At 38.1% G+C, this 24,116-nt stretch overlaps 3 protein-coding genes across 6 annotated transcripts; 2 read left to right on the forward strand and 1 right to left on the reverse strand.

Moving 5' to 3' along the window:
• The first annotated feature begins 374 nt into the window (after positions 1–374).
• LOC139938954 (glutamyl-tRNA(Gln) amidotransferase subunit C, mitochondrial-like) lies at positions 375–3,894 on the forward strand. Of its 2 annotated transcripts, XM_071934638.1 has the most exons (5): positions 375–582; positions 1,679–1,729; positions 2,139–2,308; positions 2,911–3,014; positions 3,553–3,894. In XM_071934638.1, the coding sequence occupies exons 1-5, from the start codon at positions 493–495 to the stop codon at positions 3,627–3,629; spliced, it is 492 nt and encodes a 163-aa protein (XP_071790739.1). In that variant the 5' UTR covers positions 375–492; the 3' UTR covers positions 3,630–3,894. The 2 variants fall into 2 exon arrangements, with proteins under 2 accessions (XP_071790739.1, XP_071790738.1); XM_071934637.1 differs by having other exon boundaries at positions 2,911–3,894.
• A 151-nt stretch (positions 3,895–4,045) lies between these two features.
• On the reverse strand, positions 4,046–11,988 carry LOC139938953 (serine/arginine-rich splicing factor 1A-like). Of its 3 annotated transcripts, none has more exons than XR_011786243.1 (5): positions 11,498–11,988; positions 10,800–11,014; positions 9,838–10,010; positions 6,851–9,042; positions 4,046–5,201 (listed from the first exon to the last, which is right to left on the reverse strand). XR_011786243.1 is itself a non-coding variant. In XM_071934635.1 (4 exons), exons 1-4 carry the CDS (start codon positions 11,719–11,721, stop codon positions 8,827–8,829), a joined length of 828 nt encoding a protein of 275 aa, XP_071790736.1. In that variant the 5' UTR covers positions 11,722–11,988; the 3' UTR covers positions 6,283–8,826. The 3 variants fall into 3 exon arrangements, 1 of the variants encoding a protein (XP_071790736.1); XR_011786244.1 differs by lacking the exon at positions 4,046–5,201 and having other exon boundaries at positions 6,283–7,153; positions 8,709–9,042; XM_071934635.1 differs by lacking the exon at positions 4,046–5,201 and having other exon boundaries at positions 6,283–9,042.
• A 797-nt stretch (positions 11,989–12,785) lies between these two features.
• LOC139938955 (dynein light chain LC6, flagellar outer arm-like) lies at positions 12,786–14,713 on the forward strand. Its single transcript, XM_071934639.1, has 2 exons — positions 12,786–12,944; positions 13,833–14,713. Exon 2 carries the CDS (start codon positions 13,852–13,854, stop codon positions 14,119–14,121), a length of 270 nt encoding a protein of 89 aa, XP_071790740.1. The 5' UTR covers positions 12,786–12,944; positions 13,833–13,851; the 3' UTR covers positions 14,122–14,713.
• Positions 14,714–24,116: the final 9,403 nt, after the last annotated feature.

Below are 24,116 nucleotides of genomic sequence, written 5' to 3' on the forward strand. Positions count from 1 at the left end.
TAATAATCACCTGATATTTTGTGATAAACTATCGGAATCACTGTGTAATTACACTAGGACGATTTGACAAAAAGTTTGTCTTCAGCCTCCGCTGACAAAATTGTGTCGTCTGCTATTAACACCGGAAACAAATAACATTCACTATTTTTATAGACATCCGCCTTTCAACATAGTACCACATAATATTCGTTATTTAGAAAATTAAAACTTACTTTTAAAAAGGCAGCATTGGTAAAAGTATCCTTTCATAAATAACACGATCTGAACAAAAATAAGGAACTAATACTGGCCTTGTTCGTTGTACCAAAAAGGATGGCCAAAAAGGTCAGTGGCGGATTGATTTTGTCAAACATGTAAAAAAGCTCAAACCAAAATGGCAGCGCCCATGGAGTGCCTGTGACCATCTGTGACTCTGTGCGATTCACGGACAGTTTACATAATAGAACAAGTTGGGTTTTTTGAAGAGTTAACAGCTCCTCAAAGTACGCCAGGATGTTGCGGAAGATACTGCGATTGCGTTCTGCAATGTGCAATGTAGAGATTCGCAGGCTTTGTTCTTCTAATAACCGTCTAAATTCCAAGGTATTGGTTTCGTGAATATTGAACGTTGAGGGCGCCCTATACAATGTTTGTTCTCATGCCATTTTTGCAGTTTTATTTGACTTGACTCTTGAGCTGAATAAAAACGTGAATGTCGTTTTTTACCTCCATGCTAGAAGTAGAACTTACAAGAAGAACTCATTACATTACAAATGCTTACCTATAATGCCTAATAAACTCCAATTACGACAGCCCTTTTTCCTTCAGGCTTCTTCCAATTCCAAAGCTACATATTGAACCTTTTTTATGAATTTATTGAATAATATTGTATCTGGCTGGCTAAACTAAAACTGGTCAACTGATATTAAATGTCTGACTTTTTTTTTATAGATGAGAAAGATCAACATATTTAACCTAGCTAGAGAAACACGCACATAATTTGAACCTACCTCCAACATGTCCACAACAATACGGTGTCAAATTCATGAAAAATAAGACATTTCTGGGTCTATGGTGCATCGACAATGCAACACAATGCAAAACAACATTTCAGTGGTGTAAGAGAGTTCCGGTTCAATTTACTGATATTGAGACTTAACTGAAAAGGAAATTTTATTGTTTTTATTAGGTCAATACCTAACAAGCATTTTTATATTACTACCTACCAGTACCACATCTTCAAGGGGAATGAATTCCAACAATCACTAAACAAATATAAAAATGCCTTTTTTTTATAGAAAGTGGCAGTAAGGTATGGAAATATTCATGTTATGTAAATTTTGAAGGTTGGCAATTTGGCATACATACAATATTTAATTTTAACCACATTGTTAATCATTCAATTTATTTTTAGTATTAATTTTTTAATAATTCCTTCATGTTTACAATGTTGATTGATTATATCTGTCATCTGAACTCTTCAACACTATTCTAATACAAAATTGTTTAATTTTGCACTTTTACTGTTCAAATTTTAATTAACAATAAAGACATTATATTCAATAGTTGTTCGAAAGCTGTTCCATTATGACATAATCATCAGCAATGTGTCATTGTGTTTTTATCTGACATTAAGAAGTTGTCATTGTTAATAAATCTTATGTGTAAAATTCATACGTTTTCTTTATTTCGTCCTCAGATACCTCCGAAGCCACTGCTGACAAGAATCGACCCGAGTGATTTGCCAGAGGTACGTAGGCCCTACTACACATACAACAGTGGCGAACTTAACCGTCTAGAGCAAGGCTAGAATGCAACACTTGACTACCAGTCCCAGGCTACCAAACTTGTTCAAAACAGTTTACATTTTACACTCTGTAGAAAGTTCTGTCTCATTGAGATTCACACTCGCAAAAAATTAATGTTGGTGTCCTATCAAATTATTGAGGTACAAGGCCTGCAGTTTTGTAGACCAGTGAATTGGTTTTCATACCCTGTTCGAACTTGCAGAAAAATCCCATACAAAACCATTTTTTCACTGAACTTGAATTTGACGATTGGTTATACATGTACATGTATGCTCTATGGCTATTTCTTTAAAAATGAAGAAAATTACCATACTTTCCCGAAAACCAACAAGTACTTTTTTGTTTCTAAAGGAGACAATTGTCGACGAGAAGACAATACAACAACTAGAGAGACTTGCCCTGGTGAATTTCAACAATACAGCAGGAATACAACAATTATCAGAGGCCATCAGATTAGCGGATCAAATCCGTACAGTCGACACAACTGGGGTTGAACCCATGGACTCGGTGCTGGAAGACAGGTAGTGGCCGCTGTGGCTTTTAAAAATTGTTTCTAAATTAGGAGACTTATTATAGGCCATAAAGTACATTTAAATGTTTTCCCAATGTAATAATATGACCGATCATATTATTGAGATCCAGGTGTGTAATAAAAAAACACATGGACTGGCATAATTCCGTCACCAGTGCACGCTCTAACCCCTCAGGCCAGTGAGTGACCAGAAGAACATATTTTGGTCACCCACAGTCCTAAAGAGGTAACAGACATGCTCAAGTGACCTCATCGCCAAACCATGTGTATTATATTAGGGTCGTTTGTTTATTGTCTACCAAGATTTCCTGCTGGAGGTACTGGATTTGGCATTGAAAACCTCTTTGAGAGAGAGAACACATCAAATAATCGTACATGTAGCATGTACATGTACATCAAGAAAAAAAGCCAACAATACTTTTCAAGTTTCCTGTAGTCATTATTTATTCAATTCACATACACACAAGCACGTTTTTAATTGAGACTTGTAATAGAACTGAGAACTCTTCAAAGATTGCAGATTTGCAACTTTTAGTATGGACAAAGAACTAATTAAACACTTTCTTTCCACTGCTTTCTCTTCCTTATAAGAATGCTGTATTTAAGAGACGATGACGTCACAGAGGGAAACTGTGCAGAGGAAGTTCTGAGAAATGCCGCCAAGACTTGCGAGGAATACTTTGTGGCACCACCAGGTAGGTGTACTTTTCTTTTCCCACGTTCCAGCCTGGTATTAGGCCTTGATCTCTCTGTAGCCTTGGTCTTGGACCCCCCAAAACATTCCCATCGACTTGTACAGAAATGAGTCATTGCCTGACACGGAATATTCCGAAACCAGGATCACAATAAGGGAAGGTACAGTATATTGAAATTATGGCTTCCCCTCCTTTTGGCAAGCCCTGTGGCTAAACCGTCTAGATTTTACAGATATTTTTATGAACCATGTCCTCGGCTCTAAAAGTACATGTACATGTAGATCAAAGACTAGAGCACGATTTGATTAATGTGGAAAAAAATAAAGGTCCAGTTTCTTCACCGGGCCAACAATCCGGATTTAGATACGAGTCTAAAATTTCTCATCCCTGCTTTGAAGACTTTCCAATGGCATTGCCTTCTAGAAGATGAAATTTTAAGCCCAACGGTGGTTTTTTTGTCCAAGTTATGTTTTCCTTAGTTAGTCAAGGTCTAAACATTATTGAAACTTAACTAATTGCATTCTGCTTTTTATTTCAGGGAATATCCCATTACCTTCAAAATCTGTGGCAAGATTTGGTGACAAACTCCTTGAGGCTGATCGGGAAGGATCATGACATTCGATTCAGAAAAATGAAAACTCCTTTTAAAATGCCAACTGCTTAAAGACACTAGACACGTTTGGTAATTGTCAATGAACAGTTATTGTCACTTGGTGGACTTCAACATATGCATAAAATAATACAGATATTAGAAAATACACCCTTGTCACACAAAGTTGTGTGCTTTCAGATGCTTGATTTCGTGACCTCTAACATGTCAAAATCTAATTCCGAGGTCTCAAAATCAAACTCAAATATTTTAGTGGAAAATTACTTCTTCCTCAAAAACTACGTTACTTCAGAGGAAGCCGCTTCTCACAATGTTTTGTACAAACAGCTCTCCATTGCTTTTCACCAAGTAAGTTTTATGCTTACAATTATTTTGAGTAGTTACCAATAGTCTCCAGTGCCTTTAAACTCAGAAGCAGATTTCCCTACCTGTCATGCCTGTTAGCGGTTGAAATTTCAGGAATCACACACTTTGACGGATTACTGCAAAACAAGTTTTCCTTCAATAGTAGCAAATACCGCACTTGTTTCAACAAGTTCAGATACATGTATGCAGCTGAACTTTTTATGAGACAAGTACAGTATTTGTTACTCCTGTCAGAGACAAAGGGGAACCATACATACACTTTGTACATTTGTTGATATTAAAATAAATGAAAAGTGATAATATCAAAACTTTTAAAAAGTGCAGTTTGTGCAGTTAGTATTTTCTTTTCGAGTCCCCCCCCCCTTACGCCTACTAAGAACCCTCTCCTTCAAATGAGATTGAAAAAGTGCACAAGTGAAAGATTTTATACATCAATAGCCCTCCAAATTATGCGTTTGCCCCACTTGACCCCCCCTCCGAAATAAAATGTCAAGTTACCCCACTGCTGCTTTAAAACCCCTTTCATTTCCAAATGTACTCTCTTGAATAGTTCAAAATCGTACATCCCAAGAAACTGCCAAGATGAGGTGATATTTCAGTTTTCCTCTCCAAAGTCTTTTGAAATGTTCCCTAGAATTCCAGAATGATTATCTTGATCCTGATCGACATTCCTAGAGAAGCTCCCCAGAGAAAACGAACTTCCCGAAATGATTTAAGTATCTCCAAAAAGTGAAGCGTCGGCTTTTTGTCTCCAGGGGAGAGGCTGCAAGTTGGACTTCAGCTTCTATTCACCAGGGAAGAGTGCCGTGGAATAAAGACTAGTGTTGTAGTCAAGTCCTTGGGGTCCAAGTCCTTGGGGTCCAAGTCCTTGGGGTCCAAGTCCTTGGGGTCCAAGTCTGAGTCCTTGAAAAAAACACTCCGAGACATGACATCATGACTTATATTATTAAGCCCCGCCTCTCAGGAACTCTTAAAGGCCTTGAGGCGTGAAAGGATCCAAAATTTAGCCATCTTCAGATCAGCGAAAGGTAGAAATCAAAAATATATCCCAAAACTTCTAAATTATATTTATCCATGGTGGGCGGGACTCCTCCTTTCTATTTGTTTTCCCAATGGAGATCTGATCCCGAGTTCAGTAAAATCCAGTGATTCCAAAATAAAGATTGTGTCCTTTTCCCTCCAATTGATTGAAACTGGCTCTCGGGTTAAACCTTGAAAGAGAAGTTGGGAAAGTTGGGTTAATTCACTCAGCTTGTTGTTTTTTCTAAAGCAGTGTACATACACCATTATTAGTGAAAAAAACAATTGATATGCTACATGTATTTTGTTTTACCCTTAAACTGATAAAAGTAAGCACTGTATAGGCAGTACTTTCCTGGCTGTGTGAAAAAAAATCACTGCAAATTACTTGGGTGCAACAGGTATCAATTTCCTTTTCATTGGGGAAATCGAAACATTTGTCAAGTTCACACCCAAAGTAAAAATAATAGAACAAGATCATCTATTTGGCCCTTGAAATAAAAATAAAAGTAGGACATTTTGTGAGTACAGGGGCTGACAAGGCTTGTACAAGGCTCTGCTGGTGTCCCCCCCCCCCACCCCAAGGACAAATAAAATCAGAAATCAGATAGCATATTGTCTTATTCTGCGGAATGAGGTTTGGCCTGTACATTGTACCTTTGTAAGCCTACAAGCTGCATGGGGAAGAGGCAAACCCACATTGGGAGGAGTTTACAGAGTGGACAGTCTTGGTGCAAGACCTTGTTTTGATATGCCACATCTTCCCCCATGTGAGGGCACCATCATCAACAAACCATTTTTACAACAAAAACCTGGTCATATTGTGGTTCGTGTTGTAAGAAGAGTTGGTGGAAAATGATAGCGCCCGCTCATGGGAAAATTGTGACAAATCAAAACGAGATATTGCACCAAAACTAAGTGGAGGGATCCAAGAACCTCTGGACCAAAGGTTGGAAACCAAGTCGGTTATGTAGCTTATTTAAGAAATTTAGTAAGGAAAATCTATCAATTTCCTTCACATCTCTAGTAACTGCCTTGATTGCCCCTTGATTCTTCCCCGTAAAAATGTAGATTTCCCTCATAATAATACTACATTGCACTTATAAAAGTCGGAAGGGCCTTTTAGCAATGAGATACATGTACTACCTTGCCCGTACAAGAACTAAGTATTGGACCCAACTATCTCTCAATAACGGGATAGCATCAGTCGTTCAATATCTTTTCGGATAAGTCACTTTAAAAAGAAATAACAAAAAAGCAGTGAGACTTGAATTAAAGAACAAGAGTACATGTTGTTATTAACAATAAAAATTACCGCATTGAACTAAAAACAATATTGGAATTAAAGTAAATTGTCACCATGAAGTTGAAAAATCACAAGACATACATCACCAAACAGAAAGAGACATGCTAGTCAATGCATAAATACACGTACCCCACTGTAATAAAGTAGGTCTAAGAGAACATATCCCACATACATGTACACCAAAATCTTGTGTGCACTTTTGAATAATAGAAAAGATTTTCTGGTGATGTTTGTTTACTTTTTTAGATACAGCGTCTCCTAAATAGATGGATAAAATACAAACAGTTCTTTAAACAAAACAAAACAGAAGTTTTTTCTCACAGCCCCAAATATTCAAATTAGTCACATTTAAGAAAAAGTGTACAAGTAGCCCATTTAGAAATGAATTTCAAGCACCCACCCCCACCCCCCCCCCAAAAAAAAAAGAGAACACTTTTTTAAATAGTGATATAATAATAAAAATAATGGTAACAAATAAAAAATAATTCAAACATAATTCAAACAATGCACAACAAACATTTATTTCAATCATACCATCAAATCCATCCACGATTCGTCCAAAACTTCTTTTGATCCTAATCCATTGATCCAAATCCTTTGATCCAAATCCGGAATCCTGTGTTCCTGATCCAAATCCATGATCCTTTCATCCTGATCCGAAAATCCCTCCGTAGGATCCCTCATCCTAAATTTGGGTGCTCCATTTTTTTTTTCTGAGCCATCTTTTCCTGATCCCGTCATGACAACAAAAATCCTTAAGAATCCGTATCGTGGACTCCTTGAATTCCAACGCTAATCCTAAGAAATCCCAATTTGTGAATGTCCATCCTTACGACACTGAGAATATTGAAAAAAATACAAGATGTTAGATACACTAAATATCTTAACTGGAGATCAATTGTTTGTCAGAATATTTACAATAAAAACACACCATATCTAAAAGTGCATGCGGCTTATGATGATTATTACCAAATCCTCATAGCAGATTTTTGACATTTTCTCATGGACATATCACCATAATCAGAGTCAAACACTTTGAGTGAGTTCCCATATGGAGTTCTGTTTTTGATTACAGCAAGAAATGACCCCCTTTGTAAACAGCCCTGGGGTCGATTTCACAAAGAGTTAGGCCTGACTTAGGACTAGTCCTACGAGATATTAAAAACTTATGGCTAGTTTTCACCCTTTGTGAAATCCCCCAAAGCTGGTTAAGGCCCTGTTTATGCAATCAACGTGTGGTCATTACATACATGTGCAGATATTTACTAAACAAAATCAATGGGATTTGCTGATTTCCCTGCCCAATACGGTTAAGAGATTCTTAAGGTGGTTAATGCAAAACATAATTGGAATGGAATCGTTTAATATTTCTTGTTTCAATACTCGTGCACATAAGAAAGTCCTTCACCTGTAGACTGTAGTTTAATTATTGTGTTCCTAAATTACCACTCTTAACCACTTCATCAAAAGCAGCCCATGCATTTTTACAGCTCAGTTATTAAAATTATCAGATTATCCACATTTTTACTTAACACACAAGGAAATTATCAATTTTGTATTTTTTTTGAAAATTTCCAACACCAACCAATAAAAAAACAAAAATCAACTCAAGCTTACAAAATATTATGGTAAAATATCAGCTAGAAAATATGCCAAAAACCACACATGTTTAAAGCGCAATGTAAACCAGTTTTCTCAAGTTTACAACCCAACCTGGAACCAGGAGCAATGAATCTTTATAAGCCAAACCAAACCGAGGCCAAAATGGAGAAAAATGACGGGTCCCTCTTTGACATGATGAGAATAACTATTCATAAACTAAAAATGTCTACAAGATACTTCTCAAAACAGATGATGCGTGATTATTGTCTAGCGAGTTAGCTTCTACATGTTGGCACAATAACAAACCATTTTTATAAGAATATTGAAGGAATATTTTAAAAACGTTTTCAGCAACCATATTAATTTATTCTTACTTGTGCATTTTACAAAAAACTTTGTGAAAAAAAAACAATAAGTGATGACTATGAGGTGTAACAAATCAAAGAAATATCAAATATGAAAAAAAGCATATCTTGAAAAGTCAAGTCAAACACTACAGCATAATAAAATGGCAACTACTTGAGGTGCAACTGTAAGTCTTTTATGGAAAGTTTGCGCAAATGTTTACGTTCACAGTTCTGGTAATTTCTTCAACAACGCAATATATTTAAGAGTAAGAGAAAGTTGTGCACAATAGCCAGGGTACAGCAGACAATTGGATGCCTTGTGTTTTTTTTTACTTCATCTATAAGCATTATTGTAAGCAATCATACTCTAAACTTCTAGGTTACTGTTCTACATGTGGTAAAGTTCTTGGTTTTCTTCAAAAAACTTATTTTGTCAAACCAACCTTGGTTTCCCAGTTGTTTCGCAAATTGCGAAGGAAAGAGTGAAGATAAGTCTTCCACTCCATTATAAGCTAATCCTACGGTCAGCCTGACATTCCCGGCCCGCAGTCGTCCCTCACTTTAGCGAGAGTGTGAGCGACTGTGGGAGTGCCCCTTGGAGCGACTGGGACTGCGAGATCGGGACCTAGAGTATGAACGCTTGTAGTGACGCTTTGGACTGTGGGAGCGTCGAGGACTTCGCTTCGGGCTGTAGTGTCGCTTGCTGATGGGAGAGCGACTTCGGGAACGACTGGAGCGGCTGTAGTCGGCCTTAACACGGATGTACGATTGATCACCCTGGAGTAAAAACAACACATTCAACAAAAGTTATAAAAAAGTCTTTTCAGACTACTAATTTAATTTTAAAATCTACCTACATATACATGATTTTGATAAGGACTGCACTGGGATCAGTGTCAGGCATACCATAGATCATTATCAGAATCCAACAGTTTGGTTGCTAAAGTACCAATGGACCGTTCCGGCTTTCCACTAAGCTCCGCCCACCGCACACGTGAGCAAGACACTTGTACAAACACTCCCAATGACATTCTGCACGATTCTGGACCGAGTTTGTCCGACCACAATCATTGCTGTGATTGGTCAAATGGGTGAACGCGCACAGTTTGATTGATAGGCCGGATCGGTCCATTGTTTGATTTTGATAGGCGAGGAGTGATCCCAGTAAACCACCAGGGAGGTAGGACTGTGAAATGTATTTTTGTACTCAGTTGAGTACCGGTAAAATTGTGGACTGACATTTAGTCAAACAACCCACTTGATGCCAAGAAGTTGATTTGAATATGCACTGCCGCTTCTACTAGTAAATGGCCCAATTTCAAAGAGCTGTTTAAGCAGATTACAAATATAGCTAATTATCAAAAACGAGCAGGATACCACACATAGATGTGACATGGTGTTTTGACTGGTAAGGATACAATCTTATAAGCAAAATCACGCTATGCTTAGCTACTTTTTGAGCTGAAGCAGCTCTTTGAAACTGCTCCCAAACTGCGTGGAATCTAGGGCCGGGCGTTACAATATCGGCCTTGATGACCTCCATCCAAACAAAAAGTGGCTGAAATATATTACCTCATGAGAGCGAAACTTTGAGTCATCTAAGGTCTTGACGGCATAGCGCATGTCTTCCTCACTCACGTACTCTACTACACCGGTGCAATCTCGATGAACGTCAGCGTAGCAAACATCACCGGCTTCACGCATGTGGTCTTTCAGGTCCTGCCAGCTACCGGTGGAGGGGAGTCCTGGGCGAGGCAAATTGTTAACATGCAATCATTGAAGACATTTATCTTATAAGGAAAGGTTTGCGGTAACACCATGTATTGACTATCTCCAAATGAGTTGGGATGGTTCTGAAAAGAACTGTTGGTTTCAACTCGACGCTTCGATCTGTATGCTCTAATTGCTCTAGTTTTAAATCCTACATTTATGCTAGTTTGATTTTGAAACTTTGAGGGTGAGAAAAACAATGTTGTATTAGGATGTTGAATCGCAGCATACAGTGCTCGCCAATGGGTTGAAAATCTACAAGACCACAGAACATGTAGATCAGAATTTTTGCTGGACCTGTAAATGATGTAGAATGGCAGCATACAGTGCTCGATTGAAAATCCATGAGACCAAACAGAGCTTGCAGCTCAGAATCTTTACTAGATCAGAATTTTGTCCTGGTCTTTAAAGTCATTTGTACATTGCATTGTGAAGCTGAAAGAATCATAACAAAAGTCTAAGATTCAAATTTCCAAGCATATTCAAACAGAAATCGAGCGTTGAAACGTATGAACTGCAAACGTGTGTCATCATAAGTGTTATCCAGAGGGGTGTCTGAGTGTTTTTTGGACACCCTGTTTTTAACAAGTTGAACAGACATTTTTAAATTGAATGCAAATTTTGACACCTTTTCACCTAAAACCTCAGTCATCACAATGTATTTCAACAATTCAAGATTCTTGGCTGTGCTGGGAAAAAAAAAAGGAATGACAAAACATCATTATTAGGAAAGTAATGATTGAACAGCTTTCCTTGTACCTTACCTGACACGACACACCTGAAATGAGACCTCCTGGGTGGAGGACCGCCTCTCCTTCCACCTCCGCCGCCACCACCACCCCCTCCTCCTCCACCACCACCGCCCCCACTGTACCCGCCGCCGCCGCCCCTGGAGCCAGTATTACGAGGGCACTCAACACGGAGTTGATAACCATCATAATCATAACCATTTCTGTAGTAAATAGCATCTTCTGCATCCCTGTTGAAAAATATATGTTTTTGTTATAAAGAAAAGACTTTTCCGAGAAAGACTCAGCTAGGGTCGAAACGTCAGGCCATTAACTATTTTTGCAAAGAAAAGAGGGCTTAGACTAAATTAACGATAAGTTACAGAGCTGCGGCGATAACCGTTAGCACACCTTGATTGATGAGCTGTAAATGGCAAGTTTGCCTCGAAATTGCGTGGTTTTCCTTCTACTGTGCGAACTAACATGGTCGGCCATTTATGGGAGTCAAAATTTTGACCCCCATAAATGGCCGACGTGTTAGTCGACAAGGTCTTTCTACCCATATGCATTTTATAAAAAACGGTTACAAACGCTTTTTAAAGACCAACTCGACCGATCCAAGGCAACGTGTTCCTTTAAATAAGTAAGGAGTAAAAATAATGGTTCAAAATAATAAAGGCCAACCGACCGAGTTTTAAAATAATAAAATAAATAAAAATGTTTAAAATGTATACCTTTTGTCCTCGAACTCCACAAAGGCGAAAGGTGGTCCAACAGACTTGTTTTTCAAGTCAATTTTGTTGATTCTACCATACTTGAAGAAGATGTCTTCGATGTCTTTGTCACGGATATCAGGAGGTAGATTACCGACGTAGATTCGGCCGTCTGTGGGACTCCCACTGTCACGGCCGCGCGATGAGCCTCCGCCACCACCACCACCTCGGCCGTAGTACGCCATCGTTTTTTACAACAAAAACGGAGCCTCGGAAAAGTTATCTGAACTCAAATGTTTCCCTCTAACCGGTCACGAAAGGAGTTGGTTCAAGTTCAGGGAAAGGAAAAGGGGGAAAACGGGAGAAATTCACTGTTAAAAATCGTAATGTTTTGTCAAAAATGAATTCACACACGAGGTTCACAAGGAATTGTTGTGCACTAACTAATGCGATGCTTGAGTTCTCTGTGCACATGCGCAATTCACGGTACGGGACGGGCATGCGCACACATCGCGTCCCCTTAACAAAATAATGTATGGAGCCTGCACACACAATGGAGCGCAAAACATGCACAATCGATCGGTCATCCGATGCTTGAAAAATAGAGGAAGGACAGGTCCTTCCTCTATGCTTGAAAGCATCACAAACCTATCCGTAGCGCGTGCGTTAATGAGGTTAAAGATCAAATCCTGAATTTTCTCTGCAAAGAAATTCATCGGTATTCCTGCGTAAACTCGGTATGAATGTTTAATTATAGTCAAAAGAAATTAGTCAACAGAAATGTATGTAAAAGTATAAACTGCTTAGAGTTTTTGCTCGGTGTTGTGACGCATGGGAAATTTATATTATTTTCCTCTCATATAAATGCCCTCAACCCAACTTTTCAAGATTACAAAGCTTTATTTTTTCGTTTGTATGAATCAAACAATCATGGGAAGTAATTTAATTGAAAGTTTACAGAACATATTAAAATTCTGTACGTGTTGCGGCTTGTTTATCAACAATTGAAAGGTTTTTTCGTGTACCGTGTGCACTATACCTTGGGGGGGGGGGGCTATTGCACTCGGTATGTTGGAAACGTCATGAGCTTAACAACACTACGCATGTCATGTGGCGTTTGTTACGAGCTGCTGTAGCACATCCTCTTTAGAGCGAATAGGAACAGAACGTTTTGATATATCTACCAATCACCGTCCAGCATACCTGCATAATTTGTTACAAGCTACCGAGAGCAAGCTACCGAAATGACCAATCAGAAATGTAGAAACAGGTTACCGCGGAGCCTGTTATCAAACAAGTGGATAAAGAAGGGGGGGGTCAAGGGAGGGGCGCCCGGCAGAGCATGCAGGTAGTGTAAAAACACAATCAATTGAGAGATTTCACCATAAGAACAAATTCCAGAGACGAGAGAGAGACCAAGAGCTACCAAAAAAAAATCCGGAAAATTCACAAATTTCAAGATAACTTGGTAAGTGTTTGATTGAATATTTTAGTAAGTAAATTGTTCAAAATTATCGATGATGATACTATAACATTAAGAAATTTTAATTGGAAATTGTGTATGTCATGTATGTGACCATCATCAGTACTTTGGCGAAAATTAATAACCGAGTGACTTCCACCGCTGGTGGACGTGATGTATGCCTGCCCATGTAGGACCTGTACCTACATGGTCTACTTCTACCTCCATGGTTGGACCATGATTGGACCAGACCCTTCCGTTCAATTTCAACGCAACGGAGTCGAGGGAAACTTGTCTCTCTTGAACCTTTTGGGCCTCTCTATCGCATACCTTTTCAATCACCAAGCGTCATTAACCCGCAATAACCGGTTCCCTGTTTACTAGACGCGAGTGAAACGATTCCCAGTACACAGAACATATTATTTACGATTCATGTGAGGCCTTTTTGCTGTCGGAGTTAATTCACTAAAAACTTCACAAAACTGAAATTTCCTACCCAAATTTACGGTTGTTTTGATGTATAAAGCTCACTCTAGGTTCACCCTAGCTCATTGTGTCTCCACGCACGACCAACCGCGATCGGCTGGATCAACCATGGAGGTATGGATCAACCATTCTGTAATAAGGGGTGTTCGCGGAAATCGCCCCGTCTTTAGCGCGCTATTGCTTGAACAGCACCCATTTCCACTGCATTATCGCGTTATAAATCTTTTCACCGCAAAGCATATCGTGATTCTCTGAAAAGGTTGATATATTCACCACAATACAAAATTGCGCCTAATAATGATTATTATAAAATAGTGTCTAAAAGCCTTCAAACATTCTGCAAGAAAAATGGCAGCTCAAAAAATATTCTGCATTTTACAACTTTTGTTTCTTCTTTCGTTCCTGCAGAAATACAACAATCATCACTATGTCTGAACGCAAAGCAGTAGTCAAGAATGCCGACATGGCCGAAGATATCCAGCAAGACGCCATTGAGTGCGCAACCCAAGCCATGGAGAAGTTCAACGTGGAGAAGGACATTGCCGCCTACATCAAGAAGGAGTTTGACCGGAAGTACAACCCCACCTGGCATTGCATCGTGGGTAGAAACTTTGGCAGCTACGTCACTCACGAAACCAAGCACTTCATCTACTTCTACCTCGGCCAGGTTGCCGTGTTGTTGTTCAAGTCTGGATAGATGCAGCTCTACAAAAACCATGCTAATCTTGTGACAATGTAAATAGCTTTAAACTGGAAAGTCCTGACTTCTCAGCATCGATGATGGCGCACTTACGAACCCGATGTCTATCACCACGCATGAGCCAGCACCCATTGGCATCTGCCCTAGACTATCGTACATGCAGACACATAGCGCTATATGCAGTTGTTTGTACAAAAGCTACATGAACCCAAACAATACTAAAGAACTTGAAGTACTATTACGCCTAGACATGTTTCCCTTTGTAATTATTGGTATGCCTTTAGCTAAGCTCTTTACAAAAAGAAACGTAAGCAAATTGTTCCCTTTGTGCTGCTGAGTAATGTACTAGACCATTTCGAAAATTCATAAACCATGAAAAATAATCACATGGTTTTTGATTACCAGCAAAACTTTTGCCGAGTTCACATTGATCTTCTAAGTATCATTGATTAAATATAAAGCTCTCCGAGAACACACAAAATAAAATGTCATCCAGAACAACTGGCAAACAAAGTGATAATATTTTTTAGAGCGAAAAAAGGTAGATAAGGATGTTAATAAAGTTTTTTAACATAAAGTATAACAATGATTTTGCGTGTAATACTTGGTCTGATTTACTGACGGGTTAGGCTAGTTGCTTAAAAAAATCACAAAGACGCGAATCAAGCGCGGTCCACGCATGCCACAACAGCCGCCTCGAAACAATTGTAAAAAAGCAAGACGGTTAAAGATGAGCTGTTTTGTCATAAAACGGAACGAAAGTCTATTTCCTGTCTCAACCTCTTTAATATTGTACCAGGAATGATCTTATAATCAAACGTTTTCGAGTTGAGCTGTATTGAAGGGCCGCGCATCAGCGTCTCTGGCTATTTCTGTTGGCTGCATTAGCGACTTGTAAGAAAGATTTTAGTGATCCTGCCTTTAGCAGATTGTAAAAGCCATCTTTAAAAAACGACATCATACGATTTGGATCAATTACCAAGACTATACAAAACATTTTCTGACAAACAAAAGTTCATCAAGTAAATTTTCAAATTCGTCAAATCTTATCCCTTCATCAGTATAGTGGGACCAGTTTAGTGCGAAGTGGACGCGTAGCCTACGTCGTCACACTGGATAGAGGCGTTGTAAATTGCCACTGGTGCCTAGAAACAAGAGCCTTTGAGTCAGCCCGTATCCGAAATGGCGGTTATGGCTACGGCTGTTGCTAACTACATGTATAAACCATACTTCAACGGTGAAATAATTATAGCCGTAGATGTATAGCCGTCAATTCTGACACGGCCCCAAGTCACAGAGGCCACGAAAACGATAACGATAAAAATGCACGCATTCGATTGGTTGAAATGCTCCACGCAGAATACGCCCATACACGCTCTTTCAACCAATCGAGGGCGTGCATTTTTGTCGTTTTCGTTCTCGTTATCGGGGCCTGTGTGACTTGGCCTTTATAAACCCTCACCATGGCTGTCCTCCTTGTGCATCATCATAGTCTTGGTGCAAGACGTTTATCGTTTCCCTTTCACGGACACCGCGGCCAATTCACCGACAGCGCCCGCACCGACTCACCTGACTTAGTCCACTCACCGCCCCGGTGAGTGGACTATAAGTCAGGGAGATATATAACAGAACAGACGTATGAAGCTAAACCACGAACTACAACCATGCACGTTCTATGGTAACTGCCGCTGGTTCCCTGTTTCTCATTTGGTTTATGAACAATGTATGTGCTGTTGGAACCAGTGCTTGCTTAGTCTCTTGTCCATGTCGTTTCCTCTTCATCAGTCAAGATGTGAATCATGAATATTTGTTACCTATACTAATTTATTCCGACGACCCGTGGCGTTTTCTCTTCAAGGCGGCCGGCTGCGGACGTAAAGAGCAGGGGGGGGAGACAGAGGGACGATTGCTAAAAACATCACCAAGATAATGGATCGGCATCAGTTTAGTTGCACTCAGCAAATTATCGAGGTATGTTGCTATTATAAAAATATGGTAAGTTTCCAACTCAAGTTAACTACACAACCGTACGCAACTCAATGGGAAACTACACAACCATACACAAATTAATGGGAAACTACACAACCATACACAAGTCAATGGGAAACTACACAACCATACACAAGTCAGTAGGACACTTTACAACCATACACAAGTCAATGGGAATCTACACAACCATACACAACTCAATGGGAAACTACACAACCGTACACAACTCAAAGGGAACTACACAACCATACACAAGTCAATGGAAAACTACACAACCATACACAAGTCAATGGGAAACTACACAACCATACACAAGTCAATGGGAAACTACACAACCATACACAAGTCAATGGGAAACTACACAATCATACACAAGTCAATGGGATACTACACAACCATACACAAGTCAATGGGAAACTACACAACCATACACAAGTCAATGGGGAACTACACAACCATACACAAGTCAATGGGGAACTACACAACCATACACAAGTCAATGGGAAACTACACAACCATACACAAGTCAATGGGAAACTACACAACCATACACTCTAAAAACTAAAGAGTTAAATCCAACACTTGCATGAGTTCGGTGAGTGACTACAATTGGAAGTGTTGAATCCGGCATTATATCTGTTAAATCCAGCACTTTTAAGTATTCAGTCAAAAATTTAAATGCTATTTTAACGTTTCAAAAGCTGATCCAACAATTCCAAGGAATATTTTTGAGAAATGTTGAAATAACACTTAAATTGTTGAATTGACCCTTTTTGCGTTGAATCGAACAATTAAAATGCTAGATTTAACAAACAAAACACTAGATCCAACACTTTCAAAGTGTAGTCACTCACCGAACTTATGCAAGTGTTGGATTCAAATGTTTAGTTTTAAGAGTGTACACAAGTCAATGGGAAACTACACAACCATACACAAGTCAATGGGAAACTACACAACCATACACAAGTCAATGGGAAACTACACAACCATACACAAGTCAATGGGAAACTACACAACCATACACAAGTCAATGGGAAACTACACAACCATACACAACTCAATGGGAAACTACACAACCGTACACAACTCAAAGGGAAACTACACAACCGTACACAACTCAAAGGGAACTACACAACCATACACAAGTCAATGGAAAACTACACAACCATACACAAGTCAATGGGAAACTACACAACCATACACAAGTCAATGGGAAACTACACAACCATACACAAGTCAATGGGAAACTACACAATCATACACAAATCAATGGGATACTACACAACCATACACAAGTCAATGGGAAACTACACAACCATACACAAGTCAATGGGAAACTACACAACCATACACAAGTCAATGGGAAACTACACAACCATACACTCTAAAAACTAAAGAGTTAAATCCAACACTTGCATGAGTTCGGTGAGTGACTACACTTTGAAAGTGTTGAATCCGGCATTATATCTGTTAAATCCAGCACTTTTAAGTATTCAGTCAAAAATTTAAATGCTATTTTAACGTTTCAAAAGCTGATCCAACAATTCCAAGGAATATTTTTGAGAAATGTTGAAATAACACTTAAATTGTTGAATTGACCCTTTTTGCGTTGAATCGAACAATTAAAATGCTAGATTTAACAAACAAAACACTAGATCCAACACTTTCAAAGTGTAGTCACTCACCGAACTCATGCAAGTGTTGGATTCAAATGTTTAGTTTTAAGAGTGTACACAAGTCAATGGGAAACTACACAACCATACACAAGTCAATGGGAAACTACACAACCATACACAAGTCAATGGGAAACTACACAACCATACACAAGTCAATGGGAAACTACACAACCATACACAAGTCAATGGGAAACTACACAACCATACACAAGTCAATGGGAAACTACACAACCATACACAAGTCAATGGGAAACTACACAACCATACACAACTCAATAGGAAACTACACAACCGTACACAAGTCAATTGGAAACTACGCAACCATACACAAGTCAATGGGAAACTACACAACCAAACACAAGTCAATGGGAAACTACACAACCATACACAAGTCAATGGGAAACTACACAACCATACACAAGTCAGTGGGAAACTACACAACCATACACAAGTCAATGGGAAACTACACAACCATACACAAGTCAATGGGAAACTACACAACCATACACAACTCAATAGGAACTACACAACCATACACAAGTCAATGGGAAACTACACAACCATACACAAGTCAATGGGAAACTACACAACCATACACAAGTCAGTGGAAAACTACACAACCATACACAAGTCAATGGGAAACTACACAACCATACACAAGTCAATGGGAAACTACACAACCATACACAAGTCAATGGGAAACTACACAACCATACACAAGTCAATGGGAAACTACACAACCATACACAAGTCAATGGGAAACTACACAACCATACACAAGTCAATGGGAAACTACACAACCATACACAAGTCAATGAGAAACTACACAACCATACACAAGTCAATGGGAAACTACACAACCATACACAAGTCAACGGGAAACTACACAACCATACACAAGTCAATGGGAAACTACACAACCATACACAAGTCAATGGGAAACTACACAACCATACACAAGTCAATGGGAAACTACACAACCATACACAAGTCAATGGGAAACTACTCAACCATACACAGGTCAATGAGAAACTACACAACCATACACAAGTCAATGGGAAACTACACAACCATACACAATGCAATGGGAACTACACAATTCAATTAAAAACCTGAATACATCCATTCATAAAAAAGTAGGTTTGTATCATAAAATAGCTTAAAAAGAGAATTACAACTATAAACTTTGAGGCAAGTTTACAGACAATGTAAGCCGAAGGAAAGCTCTGGCATACCAGCAATAATTTTCTAACAGTTGTTTTTGTCTTTATTCAAAATAAACACATGAGAAATGAATGTGTAGTCTTCTGACATGTACTTGTGTGTTACCCTGTCTTGAAACAAAACAAATATTTGCCACAGCCACTCATCTCATAATTTCTACATGATTTTATTAAATTCAACTAAGTATGTATTTCCTTTTTGTATTCTTTCATTGGCCTGTTCCATTGGATGCAAACGGATGGGTGTTCAAGATAGAAGGCCAAGTTGCAGAGCAGATGATTTCATCCTTCCAACGCATCAAAGTTCAGCTTTCATTAATGGCTCAAGACAATTTTGTGTGGTATTATCGTTTCTATTTGTGGAAAAAAAGAACAGTTAAAGAAGCTTGGTTGTTTTTAAAGCAGTTTCTGTAGTATCATTTACATGAACCTTTATATATTAAAATAATGTGCAATTTCTTCTTGATTATACAAGTTGGACATGGACAATGTTGTACTGCTATGTATTGTTGTAAAAACGAATTGTACAAATGCATACATTTTCTTCTCACGTTTAGATTAAAGGAACACGTTGCCTTGGATCGGTCGAGTTGGTCTTTGAAAAGCGTTTGTAACCGTTTTTTATAAAATGCATATGGGTAGAAAGATGTTGTAAAAGTAGAATACAATGATCCACACAAACATGCCTCGAAATTGCGTGGTTTTCCTTTTACCTCGTCGACTAACACGTCGGCCATTTATGGGGGTCAAAATTTTGACTCCCATAAATGGCCGACCATGTTAGTTCGCACAGTAGAAGGAAAACCACGCAATTTCGAGGCAAACTTGTGTGGATCATTGTATTCTACTTTTATAACATCTTTCCGACCATATGCATTTTATAAAAAACGGTTACAAACGCTTTTGTTTTGACCAACTCGTCCGATCCAAGGCAACGTGTTCCTTTAAAGTTCCATACTTTTATGATGTATGAATGTACTTTGAATTGTTGAATTAACCTTTGGTGGAAAAAAATGCGTCTAGGGAGATTGGTACCACTTTCACTTTTTTTAAACTTCTTTTAACAAATAAAACAACTCGTCATCAAAGATATGTCAGCAATATAGTATGGTTTTATAACCCTCGTTATAATCAAATTTCAACATTACAGAAATAATAGTTAAAATGGCTGCAACCACAACTTTGAAGAGGGATTGTTTCTTTGCATCATTTTAACCTTTTGTACAACGTATTTCCAACTGCAAATTAACAATGTTTTTTATAAACAACAATGAAATAATACGGTATTTGCCTATCATTAAAGAAATAAAGATTGTGCGAATAGACGCACCAAATGCAATAATAGCTTCCTCTGATTTGTTTTCAACTTTTTGTGAATCTTCATTTCATTCACATTCTAGAGTTAAGTTTTTGAGGCAAAAGTTATTGTCAACGGTGGAGGAAGGGAGACAGTTTGTTACATTAAAGTTTTAAATGAAATTTTTCGATGCAAATTGTCAACCAATGGATCTCCATGTTCATTTTCCTTTTTTTGTTTTATACAGCACTCATTAAGTTGACTGATATTTGGAAGGGCAAAGGAACTCCGCATAAATGTAACATGGAGGCAGGAAATATTGTATTTTCCTTTATCCATGGTTGTGATAAAAATCTTGATCAAAATTATTGAAGAACATGTTGCTGCGTTTATTCGCATGTATGTTTGTGTTTATTATTAGATTTTGGTTCCTTTTTCATTGGAAAATGCAACTTCTGTTTTGACAAACAAGAGAGGAAAGCCTAAAACCATTCGAACCGTAAAAGGCCTGTAACTTTAACGCTTTTCTGCATTTGAAGACAACTTGATATTCAAAGATTCAAAATATTTATTGTCATAATAACAGCATGAAATTTGTTTTCCCTGTGTTTGGGCCTATAAGGAGAATCTAATACAAGTAAAGGCATAAAAACAATAGACAACAAGAATATATTTATAAAATTAAAGTAATAGAAAGGGGGATAATACAGATCATAAAATATACAATAATCAACAAATTTTAAAAATGCACCACGTTATCTCGACCAACTATTGTTACAAAGGTTAATATTGCGCTAGGTAGAAAACGATTTATTAAAACTGTTGGTCTTGAGAGATAGTTGTCGGACCCTGCCTGAGTGGTTCTGAAAAAAATGGTTAAAACTTATTAAACTGAGTCATAATGTAATCTTCCATGATTTCTTGCATGCTCTTATAGTGTCTGCTTCAATAATCCTGCTGGCCTTTTTGGGGATGCGCTGGAGTTTCTTATCAATTTGCCTGGGAGAGTGAATTATACCAACAAATACAACAGAAACTTAAGATAGATTGAAGATATTCAACATACACGATACTTCCTTACTGTCGAGATTATTATGGATCGGTAAGAATGTCAATGTCACGGTAAATAGTTGCGTGGTTTCAATGAAATTGCTTCACCGACATCTTTTCAAAAGTTTCCACTAGTCACAAACTTTCAAACCAATATTGACATAAACTCAATTTATTTATGGATTTAAGTTAGCCAGTAAAGTAAAGTTTAATTCATGCCGTGTCATTTTTAATTTGTATACATTTACCTAAGACGACTCTTCTAACTGAAAAGCGCATCGAGTTGAAAATGCTTTTAAAACATTATCCAGTGTGGTGATTTAAAAGTTGAGTTGATTTATATTATTAAAAACAGGTAAGCCCTATCTATTTCCTTTCATCTATTACACCGAAGCCCTGCAGTCGCAATTGAGTTATTGCTTGACATGACAACACTTTGCTAGAGGTTAAACACTGTACAAACGGTTTTCATTGTCAGGAAAGAAAGAAACTGCAATTCAACGTAACAATAATTTCAACCAAAGCCTACATCTTATAAATATTCAAGTAAAAGTCACAATAACGACTTACATTTCATTTGAACTATAGCCCCCCTAATACAACTATCATGACTTGTTATCTATCATAGCAGTTTTTTGTAAATGAGAGACACCGGTTCGTAATAATTATTACAATTAATGCTTACTCGGTAGTGATATTCCTGGTAATTATTATAACTTTGTGTTCCCGTATTCTCCTGTCTTTTCAAAGCCCCTACGTAATTAATTGTCAGTGCTAAAAAGTATTGGTATATTTTGAGATTGCTCGCGCCCGAACACTAAAACAAATTATTTAGATCTAAAAAGAACACAATTAGAAGGGCGTGGCCGGAACGGACCAAATATTAATAAATGACTTTGTGTCTCGGTTTCTGTTCACAGTATTTGGGCTTATTATTGTTGCTTTCTTCTGAAAAGAAAAAGGTTTTTAAAAATAGGGAATTTATATAATTGTTTATGCTTGTTCGTGTTCTGTTTTAGCTCAATTATCTTTGATGGAATATATTTTTACAATAGCCAAGAGGTGACGAGAGACGAATAAGCCCCATTAGTTGTCAGGGTGCCACTATAGGCCAAAAGTCATGCGCAAAACAGGGTTATCATTCCATGCCCTCAAATTCTGTTTAATAATATTTTTTTGGGGTCATGCAATTAATTGTGTCGCTAGGGGCCTATAACAATTTATCACAACCTGGGTGCTATGTACTTCAGCTTTTGAGGAGATGTGATAAATGTAGGCTTTGAGGTTGGTCCTATTTGGCTTGGGAAGTGAAAAAGTGATCATACTTGCAGCGGTTTAGGAAAAAACACATTATTTGTCTGTGTTTTTTTTCCGGGGTATGGCCTAATTAGCAAAAATTCCGAAAAGCTGACCTGCCAAAAATTGAAAAGAAATCAGATGTTGTATTAGTTGTATGCAAATCACACTGTTTATTTGGGAAATAGTGCGAACACAGGGTAAGAAAACCTCCATTCATGATCCAACCAGTAGACAGTTTACCCAAAGCAGTTACGTTACAAAATATGACGGGGTTGAACTTTAGATGGTTTAATACAGAAAATAGTATTGGCTCAAAAATAAACACAACATTACGACTGCAAGAGACTAATCACAAAAGTGAGCAGGATACCAGTCACAAAGGTGACATGGTTATTTTTGCTGGTAACCTTATTCTGATAAGCATAATTCTGCTGGGTTTTTTTTTGCTACTTTTGTACTTAATGCACTGGGCAATATTGGTGATTACTAAGACAAATTGCTAACAAACATGAAAACTTCCAAACATGCAATTAATGGAGAGCTAGTATAGTACACCAGCCAAACTTGAAAAAGTGCTCTAGAAAAAAATCCACGGCATAGTTTGTTAATGGCTGGCATCCATGCTATAGATGTATGGATCATGGGCTCGGGAGAGCTGTTGGTAGTATAAAACGATTTGAGAAACGACTTCCTCGGGTAGTTTTTGAGAAAAAGGTTATTTCTCACTCAAGTATTAAAATACTTCATGCCGTAAGCCTTTTGTACGGCATCTGAAAGCATACAAATGATTTGCAACAAGGGTATAATTATTATTATTTTTTTTTTCATTATTCTCTTTCAACTTCGGTGACCAATTATATTGGTTTTCAAGAGGTTCAGATACTTAAAATAGTTTTTAAAATAACTTTTGAATATTAATTAGCACAAGCATTGGTTGCGGCTATGAATCTATGAGCACCTTTCAGAGCTTTTTGGCGCCCTCCCGTGTTAACAAACTGAGATGCAAAACACTGGGTTGAACTTCTGCCTAAATGCATATTCATGAATATGCAAATCACACTGTTTATTTGGGAAATAGTGCGAACACAGGGTAAGAAAACCTCCATTCATGATCCAACCAGTAGACAGTTTACCCAAAGCAGTTACGTTACAAAATATGACGGGGTTGAACTTTAGATGGTTTAATACAGAAAATAGTATTGGCTCAAAAATAAACACAACATTACGACTGCAAGAGACTAATCACAATTTGCGCATGCGTATTTTAATCACAACCATCCGTGGTTTAGCTTCATACGTCGTGTTGGTTGTATGCCTCAGTCAGGTGAGTCGTTGCGGTTGGTGAATTGGACGCGGTGTGCGTGAAAGGGAAAAGAGAAACGTCTTGCACCAAGACTAGCATCAGCACCACGCAGCACATAAATTATCCCGACGATTATGAGAAGAACAACGCGAGAT

Source organism: Asterias amurensis, chromosome 6, assembly GCF_032118995.1.
Source record: "Asterias amurensis chromosome 6, ASM3211899v1".
In the NCBI taxonomy this organism is placed as follows: domain Eukaryota; kingdom Metazoa; phylum Echinodermata; class Asteroidea; order Forcipulatida; family Asteriidae; genus Asterias; species Asterias amurensis.

Excerpts from the sequence above, each read along its gene's own strand:
- LOC139938954 (XM_071934637.1), top strand. The coding sequence starts at position 493 with ATGTTGCGGAAGATACTGCGATTGCGTTCTGCAATGTGCAATGTAGAG. Across the intron at positions 583-1,678 it reads ATAACCGTCTAAATTCCAAG|ATACCTCCGAAGCCACTGCT; the intron begins GTATTGGTTTCG and ends TTTCGTCCTCAG. Across the intron at positions 2,309-2,910 it reads GACTCGGTGCTGGAAGACAG|AATGCTGTATTTAAGAGACG; the intron begins GTAGTGGCCGCT and ends CTTCCTTATAAG.
- LOC139938953 (XM_071934635.1), bottom strand. The coding sequence starts at position 11,721 with ATGGCGTACTACGGCCGAGGTGGTGGTGGTGGCGGAGGCTCATCGCGC. Across the intron at positions 11,015-11,497 it reads GTGGAGTTCGAGGACAAAAG|GGATGCAGAAGATGCTATTT; the intron begins GTATACATTTTA and ends ATTTTTCAACAG. Across the intron at positions 9,043-9,837 it reads CAAAGTTTCGCTCTCATGAG|GGTGATCAATCGTACATCCG; the intron begins GTAATATATTTC and ends TTTTTACTCCAG.
- LOC139938955 (XM_071934639.1), top strand. The coding sequence starts at position 13,852 with ATGTCTGAACGCAAAGCAGTAGTCAAGAATGCCGACATGGCCGAAGAT.